This window comes from Uloborus diversus, chromosome 7 (assembly GCF_026930045.1).
Source record: "Uloborus diversus isolate 005 chromosome 7, Udiv.v.3.1, whole genome shotgun sequence".
In the NCBI taxonomy this organism is placed as follows: Eukaryota; Metazoa; Arthropoda; class Arachnida; order Araneae; family Uloboridae; genus Uloborus; species Uloborus diversus.
The window spans coordinates 117,713,630-117,735,440 of record NC_072737.1 but is presented as its reverse complement, the minus strand read 5'-3'; the positions used below and the strand labels follow the sequence as shown (position 1 = coordinate 117,735,440).

Genomic DNA, 21,811 nt, shown 5'->3' with positions numbered 1-21,811 from the left:
TCACTAAGCAGAGGCTTGATAACTAAAGTAGGTGAGAAAAAGATTGCCAATGCTCCAAAGGTAGACTACCCTCAAAAATCAGATCTAATTTTATTTAGTCGGAAACTAGTGGCCGGACCCTTTGGAGGACCCGGTTTGGAATTGGAATTGAAGAAATTTAATACGTTTTATTGGGGGAGGGGTCCCAACAACCAAATTGACATGGTGCCCGCCTTGGCCCTCGGTGGCCCTCTAAGAACTTACTAAAGATAGACTAAGGTATGTGTGTCAGTTTTGATTCACACTAGCTCTTTCATTACCTCGTAAAATATTTATGAAGCGTTTTGAAACACCCTGTCTGAATATTGATATTTTCATACATAGGTAGCACATTTTTTGCCCGATTGGAGTTTTTGTCTGTGTAATCCTTTACCTTGACTCTGAGGAGATAGGATGTGCAAGAAAACGCTCACAGCTCCAGCTCCTTGTCCAAAGAGTGTTATGGCGTTGGGGTCACCTCCGAAGCGGTCGATGTTCTCCCGGACCCAGCGGATGGCCAGGACTTGGTCCTTCATCCCCATGTTGCCCGGACAGACGTCGTCCCCGGAACTTAAGAAACCTGCAATCATGACATAAAAAATTTTTAATCATGCTGTTATTTGTCTCTTCTTTTAGTGCCGTCAAATGGTAAGAAATTCAAAAAAGACAATAAATTTGATTTATGAATATTGATGTGCAATCGTTAGAAGTTAATTTAAATGAACGGCATCACACGTCTATGTTTCATGCAATTACAAAAAAAGGTAATAAAATAATTTTCATATTATGACACATTATGTATACGATCGCATACACATATTGTGCGTAATGGATTTCTGGGAGTACATACCCTCAGAAAAATTGATGGGAACATCACTGCATGCGTTGTAAAAAAACTATAGCCAACTTTGAAACCAATCATGATTATTGTAATTTATTGATTATTATTGCCTCAATAAAGTTGTAAATTGTAAGAAGTTGTTTTTAAGTTTTTTAAGTGAAAGGATACTTTTAATATTTTAGTGTTGTTTATTGACGATTTCGGATGAAGTTTTTGTACCTTTAACTAATAAGTTTTAGTGCTTTTAGCACGTTTTTTTTGTAAAAATAAATAATAATATCAACACTAAGATCAAATGACTACTACAGTTAAAAATGATGAGGATAAATCAAAATTTTGCGTCAATCAATTTAAGCTATTTTTAAATTGTTTAAATAATGAGTTGTTTTAAAGTTCTTTAAGTGTCAAGATGCTTTTAATGCTTTAGTGCTGTTCATTGACGATTTCGTACTAAATTTTAGTGTCTTTAACTAATACGTTTTAGTGCCTATAACTAATAAACTTCAGTGCCTTTAACTAATAAGTTTCAGTGACTTCTCTACTTAGTATAAAATGAAGTGTCCAAAAAGTGTCTGTGTGTTTGAACTCGCAAAGCTCAAGAAATACCCGGCCAATTTCTCTGAAATTTTCTTAGTTTGTTCTTTTAAGTCTTGAAAATGTTTGAAGACCTGTTAGAAAAAAAAATCGATGAATAGATCTTTTTTTTCTTATTCCAATTTAGACCCAATTTTCACATAAATTCCTGAATATGGGGGTGAAACATTACTTTCAAATATTAATATTATATATCGTTGGAAAGAGTAGAATTTCCCGCATTCTACGCAATTAGTTTAAATGATCTAACCAACTTACGGCGGGAATTATTTGTTGTAGCTCGAATTTGTTTAGGCTTAGCTGAAATTTAGGCACTACTTTCTTTAAAAAATCTATCAATAAAAAGTGAAGGAATTGTTCCACAGTTTTCTTTTTGACATAATTGGAAAAAGCGACATTTTTTACTCCAGATCTATCTTGACCTATGGTAGAAAAACTAAGCTTCTATTTCCAAAGGAACAAAAGTTACAAGCCTTTTTAAATCAAATTCAAAAAATCGCATTTCCATTCAAATTGTTATCCATTTTCTTTCGAATTTTAATTCCATAAACTTATTTTATTTTGCATTTCCATGGTTACGCTTTTTAAATCCATATTTCTCGATTTAATTTCTTAAAAGTATTTTAATATTTGTCGACATTGTTTGGAAGGGAAATTTTGCATGATTTTTAGCCAGATAGTTGTATGCACGTCACTTGACACAATTTGTATTTTCAAGGTAGACCGAGCAAAGCCGGGCAACGCAGCTAGTTAGCCAATAAATTTCAATGACTTCAACTGAAAAGTTTCAGTGCCCTTAGCTATTTTTTTTAAATAAAAATAAGTTACAATTTGCAACAGCAAGATTAGATGACGCCAACAGTTAAAATGATGTGGATAAATAAATATTTGTGTTAATAAATTGTGAAAGTTAAAAAGTATTTACCAAATAAACCAATCCTGTAGTTGAAGGTGACAAGGATGACACCTTTGTCCATGAGTTTCTCTGGACCATAAATATTGGCTGAACCTTCTTCAAAATTGCGCCATGAATGAAGATCATTACTGGATATGTTACAGGTGAAAATGTCCCAGTGGTCTAAGAGAAAAAAAATCAAATACTACATTATCTATTTTATCGTTTCAGCTGGATCGCTAGTACATATTTTGAAGCCATGGAAATTTATTTAATGATAATCAAATCTACTTTGCGCTTTCTATGCAGCATAAGAAAATAATCACGTTTGGAAAACCACTGAAACACCTATCGCTCAACGGCGACAATCGTAGTACATCTCGGGAAAAAAAATCATAACAATAATGACAATCTTTCCTAATGTAAAAAAAGGAACATCCAGCATACTACATCCCATATATATATATATATATATATATATATATATATATATATATATATATATATATATATATATAATCCAGAGGTTGGAAGTAGCGACGCTATTGTAGTAGCTACATTTTTTAGTAGTTTGTAGTGTAGCACACTACTTTTGAAAAAAAAGTAGTTTGTAGCGATTTCGAGAAACTACTTTTAAATAAAGTTTCAAAAAAAAGAAAAAGAAAAAGAAAGAAAGAAAGAAAGAAACGAGGTTTCAAACGAATCTGACAGGTGCAAGTCGTAAATGAGTAGATGTTGCACCAATAAGATTCGTTAGACACTGAAAAATACGAGCCGACCTCAGGCATGTTATTTTGACGTCGTACCTTCTTTCTGTTTAACGCCATTAGTTTGTTTGGCAACGAAATGTTCATATTTCCCCTCTATTTGCCTTGAATAGAGCAATAGAGCATGAAAATAGGCATGAATAGAAAGAAAAGAATAAGCGATAATTGCCAATTTAGTGCAACGTTTATGCTTTCTGGCAGCAAAAAATGTCCTGTGGATGAACATTTAAAAATATTTTAAGCCTTGACCGGTTAACAATAAACATTAGTGTTATAGAAATGTATGATAACGGAAATTTTTCCGTTTCATTCAAACTTTACCCGTCCAGAAAAAAAGGTTTGGAATTAATGTCATCCGCATGTACAGTCGAATATCAACTTACTCGAGGGATGCGTTCCTCGCATAGGTTGAAAAAGCTGTGTTGTTGAATAAAAATACTATTAGGGGTGCACATAATCTATGATATGAGAAAATGGCATAAAATGAAACAATACTGCACGTATAGTATGTAGCAATAATAAAATGCAGCACTAAAAAAGTACTGTACAATACACTGTAACAAATTTCGGAAACGTTTCTGGATATATCGGAAACGTTTCCGAAATAGTAGGAATCCTGCATCCAATAGCGAACTCCTCAATATTCAGAAAGCTTTTTGTTATTTCAAGATATGTAGAAGCGGAAGTGATGACGCAACGCTTCGAAACCTATTTCATCCTTCCAACACAGGCGCCAATGAGTCGGAAATAACGAGAACTTCTTTTTTTCTTATCTATGGTTGCAGCAGTCAGCAACTGTTTAGCATTGGATTGCTTGTTATTTCATGTCTAGAGAGTAGTAAAATGTGTCGAAACTAATTTTACGCCTTTGCATTTTAGACTGCCCTTGATTTTTTAGACGATGTACGCAGCTATTAAGTTAGTTAATAACCATTTGCTTCTTTACAATTTCCAATGCGACCATAATTAGATATATATTGTGTGTTCAAGCGTGAATAGTTTCAACACCCGTGTTTATACTTAATGAAACGAAACCCTTTGGATTACTTATTCAGTTGTAATGGAGGTACTTAGATTTTCTTCCGCTCATGTTCACTTGTAAGTATTAATGAATATTTTAAAACATGTTGTCATATACATTTATATTTTTGTTGATTTACATTTGATGAGGCTCCAATTGTAACTGTTTTTGGGTTTATCGAATTAATTTAAAGTTATCCTACATACCTATGTGCGCGGTGTGCTATTTGTTGTAACCAACTGAAACTGATTAATTTCGCAAAAGAAGTAAGATTTATATTTGAGAAGCAATCACAGAAAAGTTATTTCGAAATACTTGGATGTACATACATTTTGGTTCAAAAAGAAAAAAAAAATCAATTGTTTAATTCATTAGAAATATGGTAATGCAAATATTTTCTAGTATTGTAATATGCTTCACAAAAAATGTGCCGGTATAATTTATCTTCTTTTATTATAATTTATTCATTCATTTAAAAATATTTATACCATTAGAAAATGACCATGTTATCTATTAGTAAGAACATAGTTATGAAATTAATTCATCTGCTTATTCATTTTGTTAAATGTGGTTAACAATAAAAAAATTCCTTGACATTAGTTCCGAAAATAACATTTCCTTTGTGGATATACTAGTTTAATGTAGGACAGTCTGGAGGAATGAGTCAGTGGCAAAAATGGAACAGCTGCATTTACATGCTGAAATAAAAAGTAATATTATTTCATGTCATCGTTTTAAAAGTGATCAGTTTTTAAATACTATGTTATTAATATGCAATGCACATATGGTGAGAGACTGTGCCATTGACATTTTCAAGGGGTTGCTTTTTTTAAGGTGGGGGGCGCTTTATATCATTTTATGGGTGCACCATCACTCTTATGGTGTGTGTGTGGGGGGGGGGGGCTCTCGTATACATGAAATGGAATAATCATGTAATAGAGTTCTATGTTTTAATAAATAAAATATATAATGCATTTTGCGCACACTCTAAATCAGTAACCTATTTTGATTAAGTATCTATATTTGTGATAAACTGGAAAAGGGCAAGAACAGAAGAATAAACCCGAATGGTTCCAGCAGGGGGACTTTGGTGTCATATTTAAATTCATCAATTTCTCTGTTGGTACTTTTCGGTAGACTTTGTTCGTCAAAGAAATTGACTTGACGTGAACGAATTTCGGAACGCAAAGTGTAGGTAAGTTCTGTCAAATTTTATCCGAAAATAAAAGCTATCAAGTTTGATACAAGATATGTTTTTAAGTTCTGCATTAAAAATACAATATGTTGATAATTTTGTCTTGAAAATATTGAGAGAAAAACTGAAGTTTAATATTGTTTAACAAACAATCCCACTTTTGAGAAAGTACTCCCCTTCCCTCCCCCGACGATTTTGTGATTATGAATGAAACTACTGTATTATTTCATAAATTTTCAAAAATTTATAACTGTGCATATGTTGTGCTGTTAACCATGCTATTTGTCATTAGAAATTCAGAAAAAACGAGCTGATGTGTGCATCACATGACTTCCTTTTACAATTTAATGTCATTTCCCCATTATTCGCTATTTTAATGTGATTCAATATTTATTCTCTAAATATCACCAACAATGGCCAAATTGAAACCAAAAAAAAAAAAAAAACTCCGCCAAATTTGTCGCCAAGTTGGCGACAAAACTTGGCGACCAAAAGAATGGCGATATATCGCCAAGTGTCCGACAAATTATAACGCCACTTGAGTTTACATCAAAATTAACAATGATTTCCCCCCAAAAAGGTGCAAAAGACTCCCTTAGGAACATCCGAAAGCAAACAAAAGGGGAGGTGCACAACTAGACCCCACTACGAGTCTATGTACCAAATTTTAACTTTCTAGGACATACCATTTTTGAGTTATGCGAGATACATACGCACATACGCACATACGCACATACACACATACGCACATACATACAGACGTCACGAGAAAAGTCGTTGTAATTACCTCGGTGATGGTCAAAATGGATATTTCGCGTGTCTATACATTCTTAGGCACTTTTCCGCATGTGGTCGAATCGAAAAAAAAACTCAACATTCATTTGGGGGTGAGCAAAATGGAAATTAAGGGCGATTTTTGAGTGAAAATTTTTTCGCGAATACAATACTTCCTTTTTTGTAAAAGGAAGTAAAAAATCCACGAATGATTCGAAAATTGCTTGTTTCATTGCTCTTAGATATGAAAGAATTGAAACTGATATGGCATGCAATACTATAGTAAAGAATTATTTTTTAGAAAAAATCACGGAAAAAAGATTCCGAAATTCTCAGAAACGTTTTTGAAAATTGTTTGGAGAATTCCGAAATACTCGGAAACTTTTTCGAAACTTTCATGAACCACAGCTGCACAGAATACTCAGAAACATTTCTGGAAATTACGGAAAGAGGATTCCGAAATACTCAGAAATGTTTCTGAAAATTACAAAAAGAGGATTCCAAAATACTCAGAAACATTTCTGGAAATTATAGAAAGAGGATTCCGAAATACTCAGACACGTTTCTGGACATTACAGAAAGAGGATTCCGAAATACTCGGACACGTTTCCGGACATTACAGAAAGAGAATTCCGAAATACTCAGAAACGTTTTTGAAAATTTCATGAACCACAGCTGCACGATATACTGAGAAACGTTTCCGAATTTTTTTTTTACAGTGTAGATGCATTATTTATATTTGACAGTTTTAGTTGTTCAAGCATTTCGAAAATCTTTGAATTTCTATAGTTGTGGGAAACTTCCTATTTTTCCTTTCATTTTCAAACTTTAGATAAACAGCCTACTTATGTGAAATCATGTTTCATCAACGTCTTATTTAGAATTTAAAAAAGATGCGGAGTGGCGATTTGTACGTTAACAAAACGATGTTTCACCTAATGCGGTGTGAGGAACTTCCGCTCTCAATGATGCAAAAGAAAAAGTCCATTCACGATACTAATATTTAGTACTCCATAAAGAAGGCAATACTTCGCAGGCCCCGCGATTCAGTTCCGAAAATTTTCGCGTTGCCGGTGAGGAATTCGCGTGAGCTCTAAAATTCGTTCTTCGAGAAAAATTCGTTATCTAGCCATTTCGCATTTTTCGAATCGCGTTGCAGCGCTAGTTCCCTGCAGTTTAAAATTGCACATAGAAATAAAGTAAACATTCTTTGTTTCATATTTCGGATGTATACTAATATTTGATTTATATTGGGTGAGTGCAAAAGTTCGTGCGGAGTTGCAATAGATGGCGTTAGAACGGGCGTAACGTGTTGTCATTAATACCACTATCTACGTAAGTCAGATCGTTGGAAAGGTGACATGTGCAGCTTTCATTCCAATCAAAATAATTTGTGCAGATACAAACTGCTTCGAGAAAGATTACTTTTAAAATGAGTGTTGATAAAGTGCATTTACGGCATGTTATGCTTTACGAGTTTCGGAAGGGAATAAACGTTGCAGCAGCCGTAAAAAACATTCAAGACGTTTATCAAGATCAAGCACCAGCTAAACGAACTGTGGAAAAACGGTTCGCAAAATTTCGTTGCGGAGATTTTAAGCTGGAAGACGAGCCACGCTCAGGTCGACCTTCCGACATTGATGACGACGTTTTGCGTTCTTTAGTTCAGAATACTCCGCGAATTTCAACAGAGGAAGTTGCTACAGCACTTAACGTTGACCGATCAACCGCTTTTCGGCGTTTAAAAAAAAATTGGATTTGATTTAAAGCTCGATATATGGGTGCCCCATTTGTTGACCGAGAGCAACAAAATCCAGCGAATTTCTGCTGCCGTATCTTTACTCGGGCGGCTCAAAAACGAGCCGTTTTTGGATCGATTAGTGACGGGCGATGAAAAATGGGTCCTGTACAACAACGTTCATCGCAAACGCACATGGAAACAGGCAGGAGAACATGGTGACGCAATGGCAAAGGCCAGTTTGCACCCGATGAAGGTGATGCTCTGTGTTTGGTGGGATTGCAAGGGTATAATTTATTTTGAGTTTCTCCCCGCCGGCCAAACGATTGATTCGGACAAGTACTGTCGTCAATTAACTAATCTGAACCGAGAAATCAAACAGAAACGTCCGAGTTTGTCAAATCGCAAAGGCGTAGTCTTTCATCAAGATAACGCTAGACCACACGTTTCAAGACAGACGCTACGCAAACTGAACAGCCTGAAATGGGATGTCCTAACTCATCCACCGTATTCTCCTGATATCGCACCATCGGATTATCACTTATTCCGGTGCAAAATCATTGCAAAATCATATCCATTGCAAAATCATTTAAATGGAAAAAAACTTGACTCTTTGAATGCCTTACAAAACGTCGTGTCTTCGTTCTTTGAATCTAAACCACGCAGTTTTTATGATCGGGGCATCCGTATGCTGCCAGAATATATCATTGATTGAATTAAGAGTTTTGCTTGCCTAATCACTGTATGACTTTCTTTCACAAACTCCGCACGAACTTTTGCACTCACCCAATAATACTAGTACCGTTTGGGATATGTTTTTATTTTTTTCTTCTTACTGATTGAGTTTTGACACATTAACATAATAAAAGTGAATTATTAAATATATTAAGTTTTTGAGGTTATTCGGTAAAATTGAATAATGTTTTTATTTCATTTTATCTGTGGTGTAAGAAAGGAGATGGTGTCTATGTCCAGACCCGTAACTTGAAGTTCAGAATCAATTATATATCCCCTACAAAACATAAGTTCCTTTAAAATCAACTGCTATAATGGAAATTAAAGTTTTTCTTTTTTGTTTGAAATATATTTTTCATGATATATATATATATATATATATATATATATATATATATATATATATATATATATATATATATATATATATATATATATATATATATATATATATATATATATATATATATATATATATATATATATATATATATATATATATATATATATATATATATATATATATATATATATATATATATATATATATATATATATATCATGAGAAATAAACGCAATTAATTACAAAATTTTTTTTTTAAAAATCGCATTCAGCTTGTTTCAGTGCTTTCGCTTCCATCCTCAACTTTTTCTTATGCTTGTCATACGTAATCGGATGACACGAAGATCGACTCGTTCTTCGACTTTTCTCCCACTCGAGTGTGTAAAACGGTTTTCTCTGCTCGCTTAAATGCTTAGCGGTATAGTAGCGTTCCAGTAAGTTGCTGACCTCTACACGAATCCTGGTACTATTAAAATTTTATTTACCTCTCAAAAAAAAAAATTTTTTTTTTTTTTTGGTCTAACATTGTACTTTATATTTTTTTAAGTTGATTCACTGTTCGAAAGTTTTATATATTGTATTTTGGCAGAAGTAAGTGTCACTAAAATTCGTTATCATATTCATCAAAGCAATTTATGTCTCAGACTTTCTTTCACTTTCAAATAAATGAGACAACTATTAGGGAATACCTAAATTTTGCATTTAGTTATTTTTGCAACGGAACAAAAATTGATTAATTCATTATTGTTTTTGCAACTACAAGTGAAATATTATATGCATAATATTTTCTTTTAGTTGATTCATTCTGTTCGTTTTTTTATACATTATATTTTTGCAGAAGTACGTGTCACTAAAATTTATTATCATATTCACAAAAATAATTTACATCTCAGACTTGCTTTTACTTTTAAATAAATGATAAAACTATTAGGGAATACTTGAAATTTGCATTTAGTAATTATTCAGAAAGTACCAAAATTTGATTAATTCATAACTATTTTTGCAATTAAAAACGAAATGTTATGTGTATTACTGTACCGGTAGTCCTGGAGTGAACACATTGATGAACAAGCAATCCTCGGCGCCCTTCATTCGTCCTTGAGAGTCCCACTGTGGACAGGCAGACCTATAATCTCGAGCATCCAAAGTACCTGCCCAGCCTGGGTACATGAGCGGTTCCTGGGAAGCAAAATAATTATTATGACAACAAACCTTTCAACAGAGAAACCATGAAGTTCAAAAAGGGCCAAACGGCTATTAACGACAATGATAACAATGATGATCCAGCATAATTTTGATATTGTTGACGCTTGTGATTCATTGTGTCCCACCAATTTCAAGCTCTAGTTCTTCATAATTCGCCATTGTTCGCACAAAACCTTGAATAATTCAAACTCAAGCGAATCAAAATACAGTAGAACCTCTCAATAAGGGATACTAATGGGACCCGTCATTATGTCCCTTAAATAGAGGTGTCCCTTCTTCAGAGGTATTTTAGTTTATACATGCAATGAGTGTTACTCAGTGTAATTTTTTTTTATGAACTTACAAAACACTATTTACACTTAAGATTAATACTTTTCATTTTTCATACACAACTAAATGAAATTCACACTTAATGGTTTTTTCAATTTTTTGTTATTTTATTAATTATAACTGAGTTAAAATATTTGGTAAGTCCAAAGTTTTTCCCCATAAAGCAATTATTTCGAAGTAATTCATAGCATGAATTTGCTTCATGTCATGTAATTTACAATGCAAGACATTGTGAATTGCAATTAGCGTTCACGTTTGAATTTTTATATAAAAAGCTAGTCAGTTTCTTTGCCCTCTCCTTGATTCTGAGCCTACTTGAATCTGGTGTGGGCAAATCATGCATGCAACTTTCAGCTAAATTTTTACAATGTACAATACTTGTTTCTTCAACATATGTTAATGTTCAACTCTCCTCAATTAATTTTTAAAGGACAAGTGAAACTTGAATTCCAGTAAATTCACTCTTATGCACTGGTACATCATTTTTTGTAATTTTGCTTTCTCTATGACTGTCCCTTAAATAGAGTGTCCCTTTTTTAGAGGCAAATGCATGGAAGTCCCTATTCAAAGGGACTGGGACCAGAAAAAATGTCCCTTAAATAGAGGTGTCCCTTATTCGGAGGTGTCCCTTAATGGAGGTTCTACTGTATTTAAATTAAATTTAGAATTTAAAGGAGCATAAAATTAAAATTTATATGCATACTAATTTGCCAAACAGAAATGAAATATTTTGCTCCGAATCGAAACATAACACGTCTGCAAAGTTTCGGGAAGAAGTCGAATCAATACAATAACAAAAATTTCTACTCGCTTAATACAAATTATCAAAAAACAGCAGAAGTTTCAACCATTTTCTGGATTCTTTTGTCTACCAAAACGTATTACGATGTTGTTAATCTTTATGCTCCACTATGTCCCACCAATTTCCAACCTCTAGTTCCTCATAATTCGTCATTATTTGCACAAAACTTTGAATATTTCAAGCTCAAGCGAATCAAAATCTATACATATAATAAAATAGGATGTTTGTGTGTGTGTGTGTGGCGCGCTTCCCCGGAAAACGGTAAGGCCTAGAAAGATGAAATTTGGTATACAGGTACAGTTTCTGCCGAATATGTGCACCTCGGGCTTCGATTTTTGATATTTTAATTAGAAAAAAAGTTATTTAATGTTTTATGTGTTTTTTTGCATTTTTTAGTACTTTTTACCTCACAGATCCCAAAACAATCACACCACACAAATATTTTTTGTACTATAGTGTTAGAAATTTAATTTTAAATATGATGAATGAAAAAATTTTGAAGATAGCGCAATTTTTGTATTTTTTATGAATTTTTGAAAAAACCTTCAATTTGCATTTTTTCCTGGGTTTTATATTTTTCTAAGATCATCCTGCGAGAAGTATCACAGCCTCATTTCTAAAATTTAAGTTGGTAATAGTAAAAACATTTCGCCCTCTTCAAAAGAAAAAAGTTCTTAAAAATACGCAATAGTTTTTTTTTTTTTACAATTTTTTTACTGCTGAACACATCATGTCTTTCCACGCATCGGTAGAAAAAAGCGTTCTTCAATCTTTTATGCCTCTGACGTCACTACTTGGATTTCGATCCGATATTTACGACGGAATCTTAATCGCAAACAATGTTTATCTTTTTTTTTTTAACTATATAGCTTACTTCTAATTTTATGACGTGATGACCACGTGTTTTTCCGGCAGCGCTTGCTTTTTTTTTTCTTCTTTTTTTTATTTTTTATTTAGGGATTGCATTTATTTCTTTTTTCATTCTCCCCTCCCCCCCAAGCTGGACGTTTTGTTCTATCTATATTACGTTAGTTTTCATAGTTGTGCGCATTTAATTCAATAAAAACAGCGATATTTTATTTTTCTTTGTCACTTACTTTACTTTGTTACTTTTGGCACACTACGGGGAATTTTGGAGATAACTTTTTTTTTTTTGCTCTACTTAAATAAAAAAAGCGGTTTTTTGAATGATCTTTGTTTTTATTAGGAAATGAGCGGGGAGGTTAAAATAAATAGAGATGGATAAGAAATTTTAGAGATAGATAGTAAAGGTAGATAGCCGCCGAAGGCCTCAATCTTAGCGTAAAAATGTGAATGGCACAAAAAAAGATAGAGATGGATTGATTAATACTGCTGCCAAATTTATTTAAACAGCCGCCAAAGGCGGCAAACTTGAAGTAAAAAGGTAAATGACAAGTTAGCCAAGCAGCCGCCGTAGGTGACTGCTTGCATAGAAAGGTGAATGGCGTAAGAAGGCGAACCAGCTGGTCGCCGCAGGCGGCTAGTATTTAAATAAAATTAAGCATTTAAATGTGCATACAATTTAAATAAAGTTGAGGAAATTTTTCAAAAACAAAAATGAAATAGTCTGCCGCGAGCCGAAACATAATACATGTACAAAGTTACAGGAAGAAGTCGAGTCGATACAATAAAAACAAATTCCACTCGCTTAATACAAATTATCGATGAACAGCAGAAATTTCAACCATTTCCCGGATTTTTTTTTTTTCTGACCAAAAAGCGTTTTGATATTGTTGATGTTTATGATCCATTATGTCCCACCAATTTCCATCCTCTAGTTCCTCATAATTCATCATTATTTGCACGAAACCTTGAATAATTCAAGCTCAAGCGTACACGTCGTAAATGCCCGACGCATCACATTTGTTTACAAACATCCAAAAACAAAAGGAAGTTTTTATTTTGCTGTAACAATCGTAGGCGGAAACGAATACAACCAATAAAAAATCGTCCCATGTCGGGTCATCTATCCGGTCGCAACAGAACGAGATAGAACTCGAATGGGGCAATTTCTTTCTTTTTTGTTCGCATGTTATTCCAACCTTGAAACGGCTATCCCCAGTAGATATCCTCGCTTTCATGGGACGTCCTGTTGTAGTTTGGTTATCAATATGCTCGAATTCGGTAAATAATTATAAAAGCTGGCTGAACTCTTTTTGGTGGCTTCGATCATGGAAATGGCAGTGAAGTAGTGCTTGTGGATATTAGCTTTCGTCGGGCAGGTGCAATGTACTCCTAAAATATAATTCGTTGATAAAATGTCCTAAAATACAATTTGTCTGTTAAATGTTCAACAAAAACATAAATTGTCGATGAAAGGTACTACTTCGATGAAATGTACAAACAAAGTATAATTCTTCGGTTAATTGTTCAATTAAAAAACAATTCGACGGTGAAATGAACCTAGGGTTACGGCACTAGCAACAGACAAGGGTCCAGTAAAAGACATTCACAAGTTTGAATTTAAATAATAAGAATTTTAGGAGGGTAAAACTAATGTTGCTATAGCCCATGAATACAGTGCCACCATCTAGTGTTATCAGAGTAATTTTAGGAACCATTTGGTATTTAAAAGGCGGTGGTGGGGGGGGGGGGAAGGTTATGAACAGCTCTCAAGAGATCAGCTGATGTTTCATGTTCGTTTGAATTTAACTCGGCTTTGTTCTAAAAATAAAGAAATTTTGCACATTTTGATGAGAAAAAGGGAATTTTTTCTGTTACTCATCCTTTCCTCATCCTATTTGTTACTGGGTATCATCAGATTTTTCGGTTACTGTTACTACGGGTCGGACCTTTTTTGAATTTGAGCAAATAAAAATAGAATTAACTAATGTAGAGGGTCCAGTTGCAACCAAACGTTAGATGAGATGCAATTGCATGGAAGAAAAATAGTTTTAAAAATCTCAGATTAAAAGGCTCAGAATATTCAGTTAACCTTAGAGCCATGTCTTAGGCATGTCTGTTACTGGTGCCGTTACCCACTACTTCGATAAAAACGTACAACTAAAAAATTATTTGTAGATGTGTCGGACTTTTCAAACTATTCAAAATCTTGAATAGTTTGCGGTTATTTTCATATATTCCTCATCAATACTTTTGGATATATAGCGTTCCGAAAACAAGTGAATGATTTGTAGCAAGTAGCAATTAGGGCTCGACCGATGGCATATTTTGGCCGATGGGCCGATACCAATTGTTGGCCGATTATTCAAAGAGGGCCGATGGCAAAAAAAAAAAAAAAAAGGAAATAAACTGCTAAGATTGTCAGGGAAATGAAAGATCCTTCCCCCTCCCTTTCTTACCTTGCCACCATTTTCCTGATGTTAAACAAGAAATTCCGTCTTGAATTAAACGCAGGGTTTGATAACTCAAAGGGCTCAGAAAGCTTGAGCTTCCCCTCAGAATTTTTAAGGGGCCCAAATATCACTGCAAAAATGTACTTAACAATTCCAGTTTCTGCTTTTAACTGCGTTTTTAAAGAGATTGCAAACATTTGAACTTGCTAAACAAAATTGTTTGAAAGATTTAAATTATTGAAAGTGAGGACATATTTGATAAAGTGTATAGCTACAAGCTAGATTTTCAAATGTGGGAGTTGATTCAACTCTATTAATATGTATTTTTATGACATTTAACTTCCTTTATGAAGTGTCAAATATATTTCAAAGTGTTACTACACTAATTTGCTGAGAATTCATGTGATACATATGTGTTAATTTTTTTTTCTGTCAGTTGGTAAGGTGGAATAAACTTAACTCTGAGTTTTTCTGGGCTACTTAGCATTAGTCAGTGTTGCATCAACGTACACAGAATGTTTAGAAAAATTTCTCCAAACAATGAATGGGGGGAGGGGGGCCCAGCTTCCCCTAATTTAGAAGCTTAATCGGATCCTAACTAAACGAGCCTACTTTTCCGCATACCAATGTCAACTTTCTACTACCTGATCAAAATTCTGAAAATTAGCTAAAATTGCACATTATTTTAAACTTTTTTAAATATTTTAAGCTGATTCCTAGAAATAAAATATGCCTCGCTCATCGAAAAAATTATATGCGTAAAAAATAAATAAACAAACAATTAAAGTAGTAGCACCTTTTAAGCAAAGCAGCTAATTCATTTTTTTCCATTAAAATTTTTTTTAACCTCCTTTTTTTAGTACAAAGAAAAAATTAATAATAATTAAAATGGGGTTGTTTTCTTCAGGGACAAAAGTACTATTTTTAGTCACTGAAATTGATATGATAAACAAAAAACAAAACAAAAACAAAAAAAAAAAAAACAAAACAAAAAAAAAACAAAAAAACTCGGACCCAGAAAATACTTTTATTTTCCCAACAGTTTTTTGAAAATTAATTTTTTTAAATATCAGATTTTTCAAACAAGGCGTGGCCTTTATGACGTCAAAAATGATGCACTTTGGTGCATCATTCTACCGTGTTTCCACGTTATGATATTCAAGAAGCGAATTAAATATTGCGCTCTACGCTTGCTCTCAACCATATCGTTGCCAGTACACGTGAGTAAAGATGTGAATTAAATATTGTGGTCTGCGAATGGCAACACTGAATGGCATCTCATCATTTGTGATGTCATTGGCAGAAGCGTAAACAATGAAAGCGCACAAATTAAAGTATTTTTTAAAAAATATTAAACTTAGTCAAATTATTGAAAAAATGGTCAGATCCTATGTTTTTAATCATGCTCTTTCAGAAAAAAAAATACTTTAAAAATTTTGGAAACGACTACATTAAATTAAATACATCATGTAAAAAAATCGTTTATTTTTCTCCTGTTGCTAAAAAATAATTTTTTTAATGAATTAATGTACTTTCAAAAATAAATAAAAACAATAAACTGTCCACTTAAAGAAATAATTTTCATTGTCGAAAAAAAAAAAATTGTTACGTATATTTTTATGTAAAACATAAAAGACTCCGAATTTCTCCGCCAAAAACTGAATACATAAATTGAAACTTTAGAGTGAAAATATAAATAAATCATATTAATAACAATAATTATTTCACAGTAAAAACCATGGTTGTGAAGTCGGAGTTTATCTGATTTTGGGATAAAAGAGTTAGATTCGAGAGCCGAAAGTTTTTAATTCAAAGACTCGAACTGAAATCGATCATTTTCCATTAAAGTCCGCAAGTCTGCCAAAGTTTTCGGAGTCGGACTCAGACTTGTTTTTTGATACAGGAGTCGTTGTCGAATTTCCAATAGTCAGAGTCAGTCATTTTTCCTCCATGTATAAAGTTTTGCCAAAGCTACGAAGTGAGAGTCAAAGTCGGAGATTCCCGACTAATTTTCGGGCAGAGGAGTCGGAATCGGAGTCAAGTTCCCCGAAATTCTTGGAGTCGGAGTCGGGAATAGTTTGTCAAGAGCTATTTCCAGCAAAGTTTGTTTGAAGTAAACCTGCCTTCAAGTTCGGAATCTATATTGACTTTCAGTTTCCCCGAAGGCGCTAATGTTAAAAGATTTGAACTGTTCAAAATTGAACGGAAAATTGTTCGAGTCAAAAAGATATTTTCGATACATGTTCTTCATCAAGAGCTTTTTCCAACAAGTTCGTTTGAAGTCACTTAGCTGCTAAGTTCAAGATTTATTTTTGCCTTGAATTTCTCCGTAGGCGCTAATATTAAGTTTTTTTGAACTATTCAAAATTGAACGAAAAATTGTTCAAATCAAAAAGTGAAATATGGGAATGAGGTGTCCTTGCTGAGATCTTTCGAACAAAAAATAATTTATTCGAATCAGACTTTTCACTCAAAAGTTACGGGGGGGGGGGGAATGGCAGACAGACAGACAGACAGACGGACAGATATTTCCTCCCATCTCAATATCCAAATTTCTAATTTTTAATTTTTCGGTATATATTTAATTACTTTATTTATTTTTGACTATTTTTTGTTTTCGCGATATTTTTAAGATGCATTAAGCCTTCTTGCATGCTTTTTTCTTCTTTCTCTGACTTTTACTGGAAAAGTAAGCTAAAATGGAAGTTTTTGTTTTATTAGGAGGTTTTCAAGAAACTCTCTTATAATCAAGTGTTAACCTTTTTATAACGAAACTTATAACGAAATTTAAGAAAACTTCATTGTTTTCTTCCTCCTCGAGTTAACCCCTACAGTATTAAAAACATTGGTTCCATGATATTTCTCTGCCATGCCCTAAGAGAAAAACAAGGAACTGTACTGATATGCTATCAATAAAAACTCTTGTTTGGTATCGAAGTAATTTTATTCTGGTAATGATACAAAAGACTTACATTTCTAAGAGATTTTCTTTTTGCTTGTAAATATAGAGAAAGAATATGCTATCCTTTTTGGGAAAATACATTTGTTTTTCCAAAATATTGAGGATAAATTTGCCGCCCCTAAAAAAGTGTCACCCAGGTTGAACCCCCCCCCCCCCTCCGTCCCACTATAGCTACGCCACTAGTCTCACGTATTTCTCCCCCCTTTTTCACAACGTATATATATATATATATATATATATATATATATATATATATATATATATATATATATATATATATATATATATATATATATATATATATATATATATATATATATATATATATATTAGAACTCATGAAATCAAAAAGAAGCAAAGAACTAATACACATTAATTAGAGGGAATCTATGATCTAAATGAGATTGGCATGTAAGACCAGCTACGTTGGTGGGAGGGCTGCCATTGTTTGTGATTGCTAAATTTCTGAATGTTAGGTTGTAATTAACGCAGTGCATCAGATCACTTTCAATACCTTCTTCGATGCTTTGACTTTGTAAGTTGTGCAAAAGCTGAAAATTCCGATTCACTCATATGTGGATGAAAACTACACAAACAACCAGAAAAAGGCGATAATGTCGGAAATATTCACATGTGACCACAAAATTGAGCAAATTATAATTAGTTTTATTTTTTCATTTTATTTTTTCTAAACATGCATGCCTCCTATGACACTCTCCTTCGCCCACTAGGGAGGTGTGCATTTCCCCTGCCTCAGTTTGAGAGCCCCTGCCTTAGAGCGAACAGAAAAACCCTTTTAAAACTTGCACCCCAGTTTGTTTTGACGTGTAGTGGAGAATTTAAAATATCGCAAATGTTGCAATTGCGCGAAAGGCCCCATGACCGTAGGGGCCCTATAGGAGTTACGAAAATGCTTATGATAATTGTTTTACAAGTTCCATGATAGAGAAAGAGGGCCCCAAAATGTATTTCGACGGGTCGTCTCAAACTTGTAACTCCGCCGAAGCGATACAGAAAAGATTGCATTACTGTGATTTATATTACAAATATCAAAAAATTAAAAATTACCGTCGGTTCAACGGGAATCTAAGAAAATATCCCAAAAACTGGTTTTGCCATCTCATATTTGTTTCCAAGTTGGGCTCTGATACGGCAATATATCACCAAATGATATATTGCCGAAGACTAAGACGCTATATTAGTTTTGCATTGAAATAAGTAATTGATAGCCACAAAAAAATGAGTTAATAGGCTTTTTAGAACACCGATCGAAAACAAAAAGGGAGGTGCACAACTGGAACGTATACGCACACGCCACATGCGAAAATTTAGCCTTCTACAGCTTACCATTTTTGAGTTATGACTTATGAGAGATACATATGTACGTGCATCCAGCCGCACGAAACAACTCAATAAATAAACCTTGGTACCTGAATGCAGTATTAAAAACTCTTTCAAGGGTGACTAAAATAGAAATTCATACTGAAATTAAAGTAAAAAGTTTTACATGAAAACAATAACTCCCTTTACTTTGTATTAAAAAGTAAAACAGCGAAGGTTCTTTTTTTTCTCGAAAGCATTGGCCAATTCCTACGGCTTTTCGGTGTTTTTTAAGGCCGATGGGCCGATGTTTCCTACAAGTTAGCATCGCCCGCCGATGCCGATGGCTAAATTGTTGAGCCATCGGCCAGGCCGATGTATCGGTCGAGTACTAGTAGCAACTTAGTATTATGAAATTACTAACAGTTAAAAATTCGAGACGCAAATCCATGCTAGTTAATGTTACATTTACTATGATACAATTTTTGAATATTTTATTCCGTAAGTTCAAATGTCAAGCTGTACTACTTAATAACAAATTCGTAACCAGGATAATTATTTTAAGACCTCAGGCCCTCATTAAATGCAACTTAAAAAGCAATTAATACTACACAGTCATAAATCTCATTTTCCTTCACGTTAATAACAACATAACATTATGAAATTTTTTGTTCTTGTTATTTTCTTATTTTTCTTCTTTTTCAATAAGTCACGCCAATAAAGCTCTATGCCTTTTCGACTTCAAAGGCAAATCACGATTTTTTAAGAATGCACGGCTGGAAACTTGAGTGGAATAATTTGTTCTCTCAGTTGCCACGAAATTGTTTCATGTGCAAGTTAATGATCTATAGAACTCATCGTGACTACACTAGTAAATGATTAAATTCGTGTTTCGTTAGATCTTTATGAGAGAAATTTTCAGTGAAGAGATATTATGTCATGTTTCATCAGATATGGGATACAAAGTTGATTTTAATAAATTTGAACCAGGATTGTGAAGTGCTTGTGAGAACATGTGTTTGAAATTCGAATTTCTGAATTCATTTCCTAAAAAGATCTATAAAACAAAACTTAGGATTCTTCTTTGAGAAATTTTCACGTTAAAAACAATTTTGCATTGCTTTTATTTTAAAATGTTGGTGCCTCTATGGTGTTATTGTAGTCCAAAAACGGCCTCTCAATTTGAGGATATGAAACTTTGTTGTTAGAGCATGGAAACTTGTGATTTCTAATTTCTTTTCCTTTGTTTTCGTTTGTTCCCGCTGTATCAAACAAATAGTTCAGTCATAACATAGGATTTATACACATTTTTATTATTAATTACGAGTATTTTGGGCCTAAACTATCAAAATAAATACTTTTGTGTAAAATATACCTAGGTAAATTCAAAACGAGAAAGAAAAAAAAACTCATGTACGTTTTTTAAAAGACATGGAGTCTAATCTCCTATCCGAAGAATAAAATTTTCTTTATTGCTTTTACTCTTAAGGACATTGAATTTGGTTCTGAATGCTTCTCCCCGCCCCCCCCCCCTGTGTCTAATGGCTTTTTTACGAATTTAAATTTTTATTGCTTTTGCCTTCAAATAATTAAATTTTGCTGTTGATTAGTTTTAAAATTTAAATATGGTATTCGATCAATTTAATGATTGAACTTTTTCTATTGCCTCTGTTTTTTAGTAACTAATGCATTTTCTACCAATTTTACTTAAAAACTAAATATCTCTTCGATGAATGATGTTTCTTCCCCCCCAAATATTAACGTGTCTAAACTTTCCATTTATTGCACTGAACTCTTCTTTCTTGCTTTTGTCTTAGCTACCAATCGTTTTCGGGAGATAAAATGATTTTATTCCCTCCTGATAATAGTTGTGACTTTTTTTTCTTTTGCAGCTTCACTTTTAATATTAAAATTTGAAGCATTTTTTATACTGAAAGCGTCTAATCATTCAATCATATTAGCGTTTTGACTACCTTCCGCTTTTCTCAAAACCTCAGTTTCGTTGTCAACCCGTTTGAAAAGTAAAAATGTTTAAATAGGCAAATTAATAAAGTAAAACGTCCTTCCTTCTTCTTCTTCTTCTTTTTTTTAAAGACCTGCATCATAATTTAAATAACTAATACCTACTGGAATTCAGTTACAGGTGTTTTCAATGCCAATGTAGTTTTTCGACAGCATTTAAACATTTTTGTTGAAAAGAAAAAAAGAAAGAAAATCCCACAAGAAACGAAAGAATGCCAAGGCATATTCGTACCGAAATTTCACTTTTAATTTCAATCAACCAATCAATCAATCGAAGTCAAAATCTTGAACTTTGAGATGGTGTGAAATGGTCCGAAAGAATAGAAAATCGCAATAACGGGGTACCCCTCCTTCCGACCCCAAACAAGACACCAATATTGCATCGCTGAAAAATTTACGCTATCGCAGGTATTTTGCCTTTTGTAAAGACCATTGCTGAAAATAGTTAGGAAAATATTTATCACTTACTTTGGTGATAAATGTTTCGTATTTCCGAATTCAACAATTTTAGCTGCGTGTTTGTATTGTCATTATTACGCTAATTTTATATTTAACTTCCAGTTTATTTATCGCTTAAGCGTGTAACTTCAGTATTTTTTTTTTATTTTAATGAAATAAATCTAATCTGCGAATTTACTATCCTTTTAATTCTCCTATATAATATTATTAGTATTCAAATTACACATAAACTAATGTTCATAAGAAAACTTTAAGTACTTTAAATTAGATGATTTTTATACGCATATTTTATTTACCTAATGTGCATAAAGTTGTTTCAATTTTTTTTAAACCGCTTAATACAAAAGACAGCGATATGGTCCTGAAAAACAACCCTGAAGGTTGTAAAGAGGGACTTTTACAGATTCTCAGTCATTTGAAATATTGATAAAAATAAGGTCTGGGTGAAACTTTAGATCAGAATTTTCGGAAT

The 21,811-nt window shown here is 33.1% G+C and overlaps 1 protein-coding gene across 1 annotated transcript in view; it reads right to left on the bottom strand.

The window, feature by feature from the left end:
• Positions 1-21,811, bottom strand: part of LOC129227029 (esterase FE4-like) — a 56,302-nt gene that overhangs the window by 17,929 nt on the left and 16,562 nt on the right. Inside the window, 4 exon segments of the mRNA XM_054861664.1 lie at positions 413-598; positions 2,379-2,477; positions 2,480-2,531; positions 9,960-10,100. Coding sequence (XP_054717639.1) covers positions 413-598; positions 2,379-2,477; positions 2,480-2,531; positions 9,960-10,100 — 478 coding nt within the window.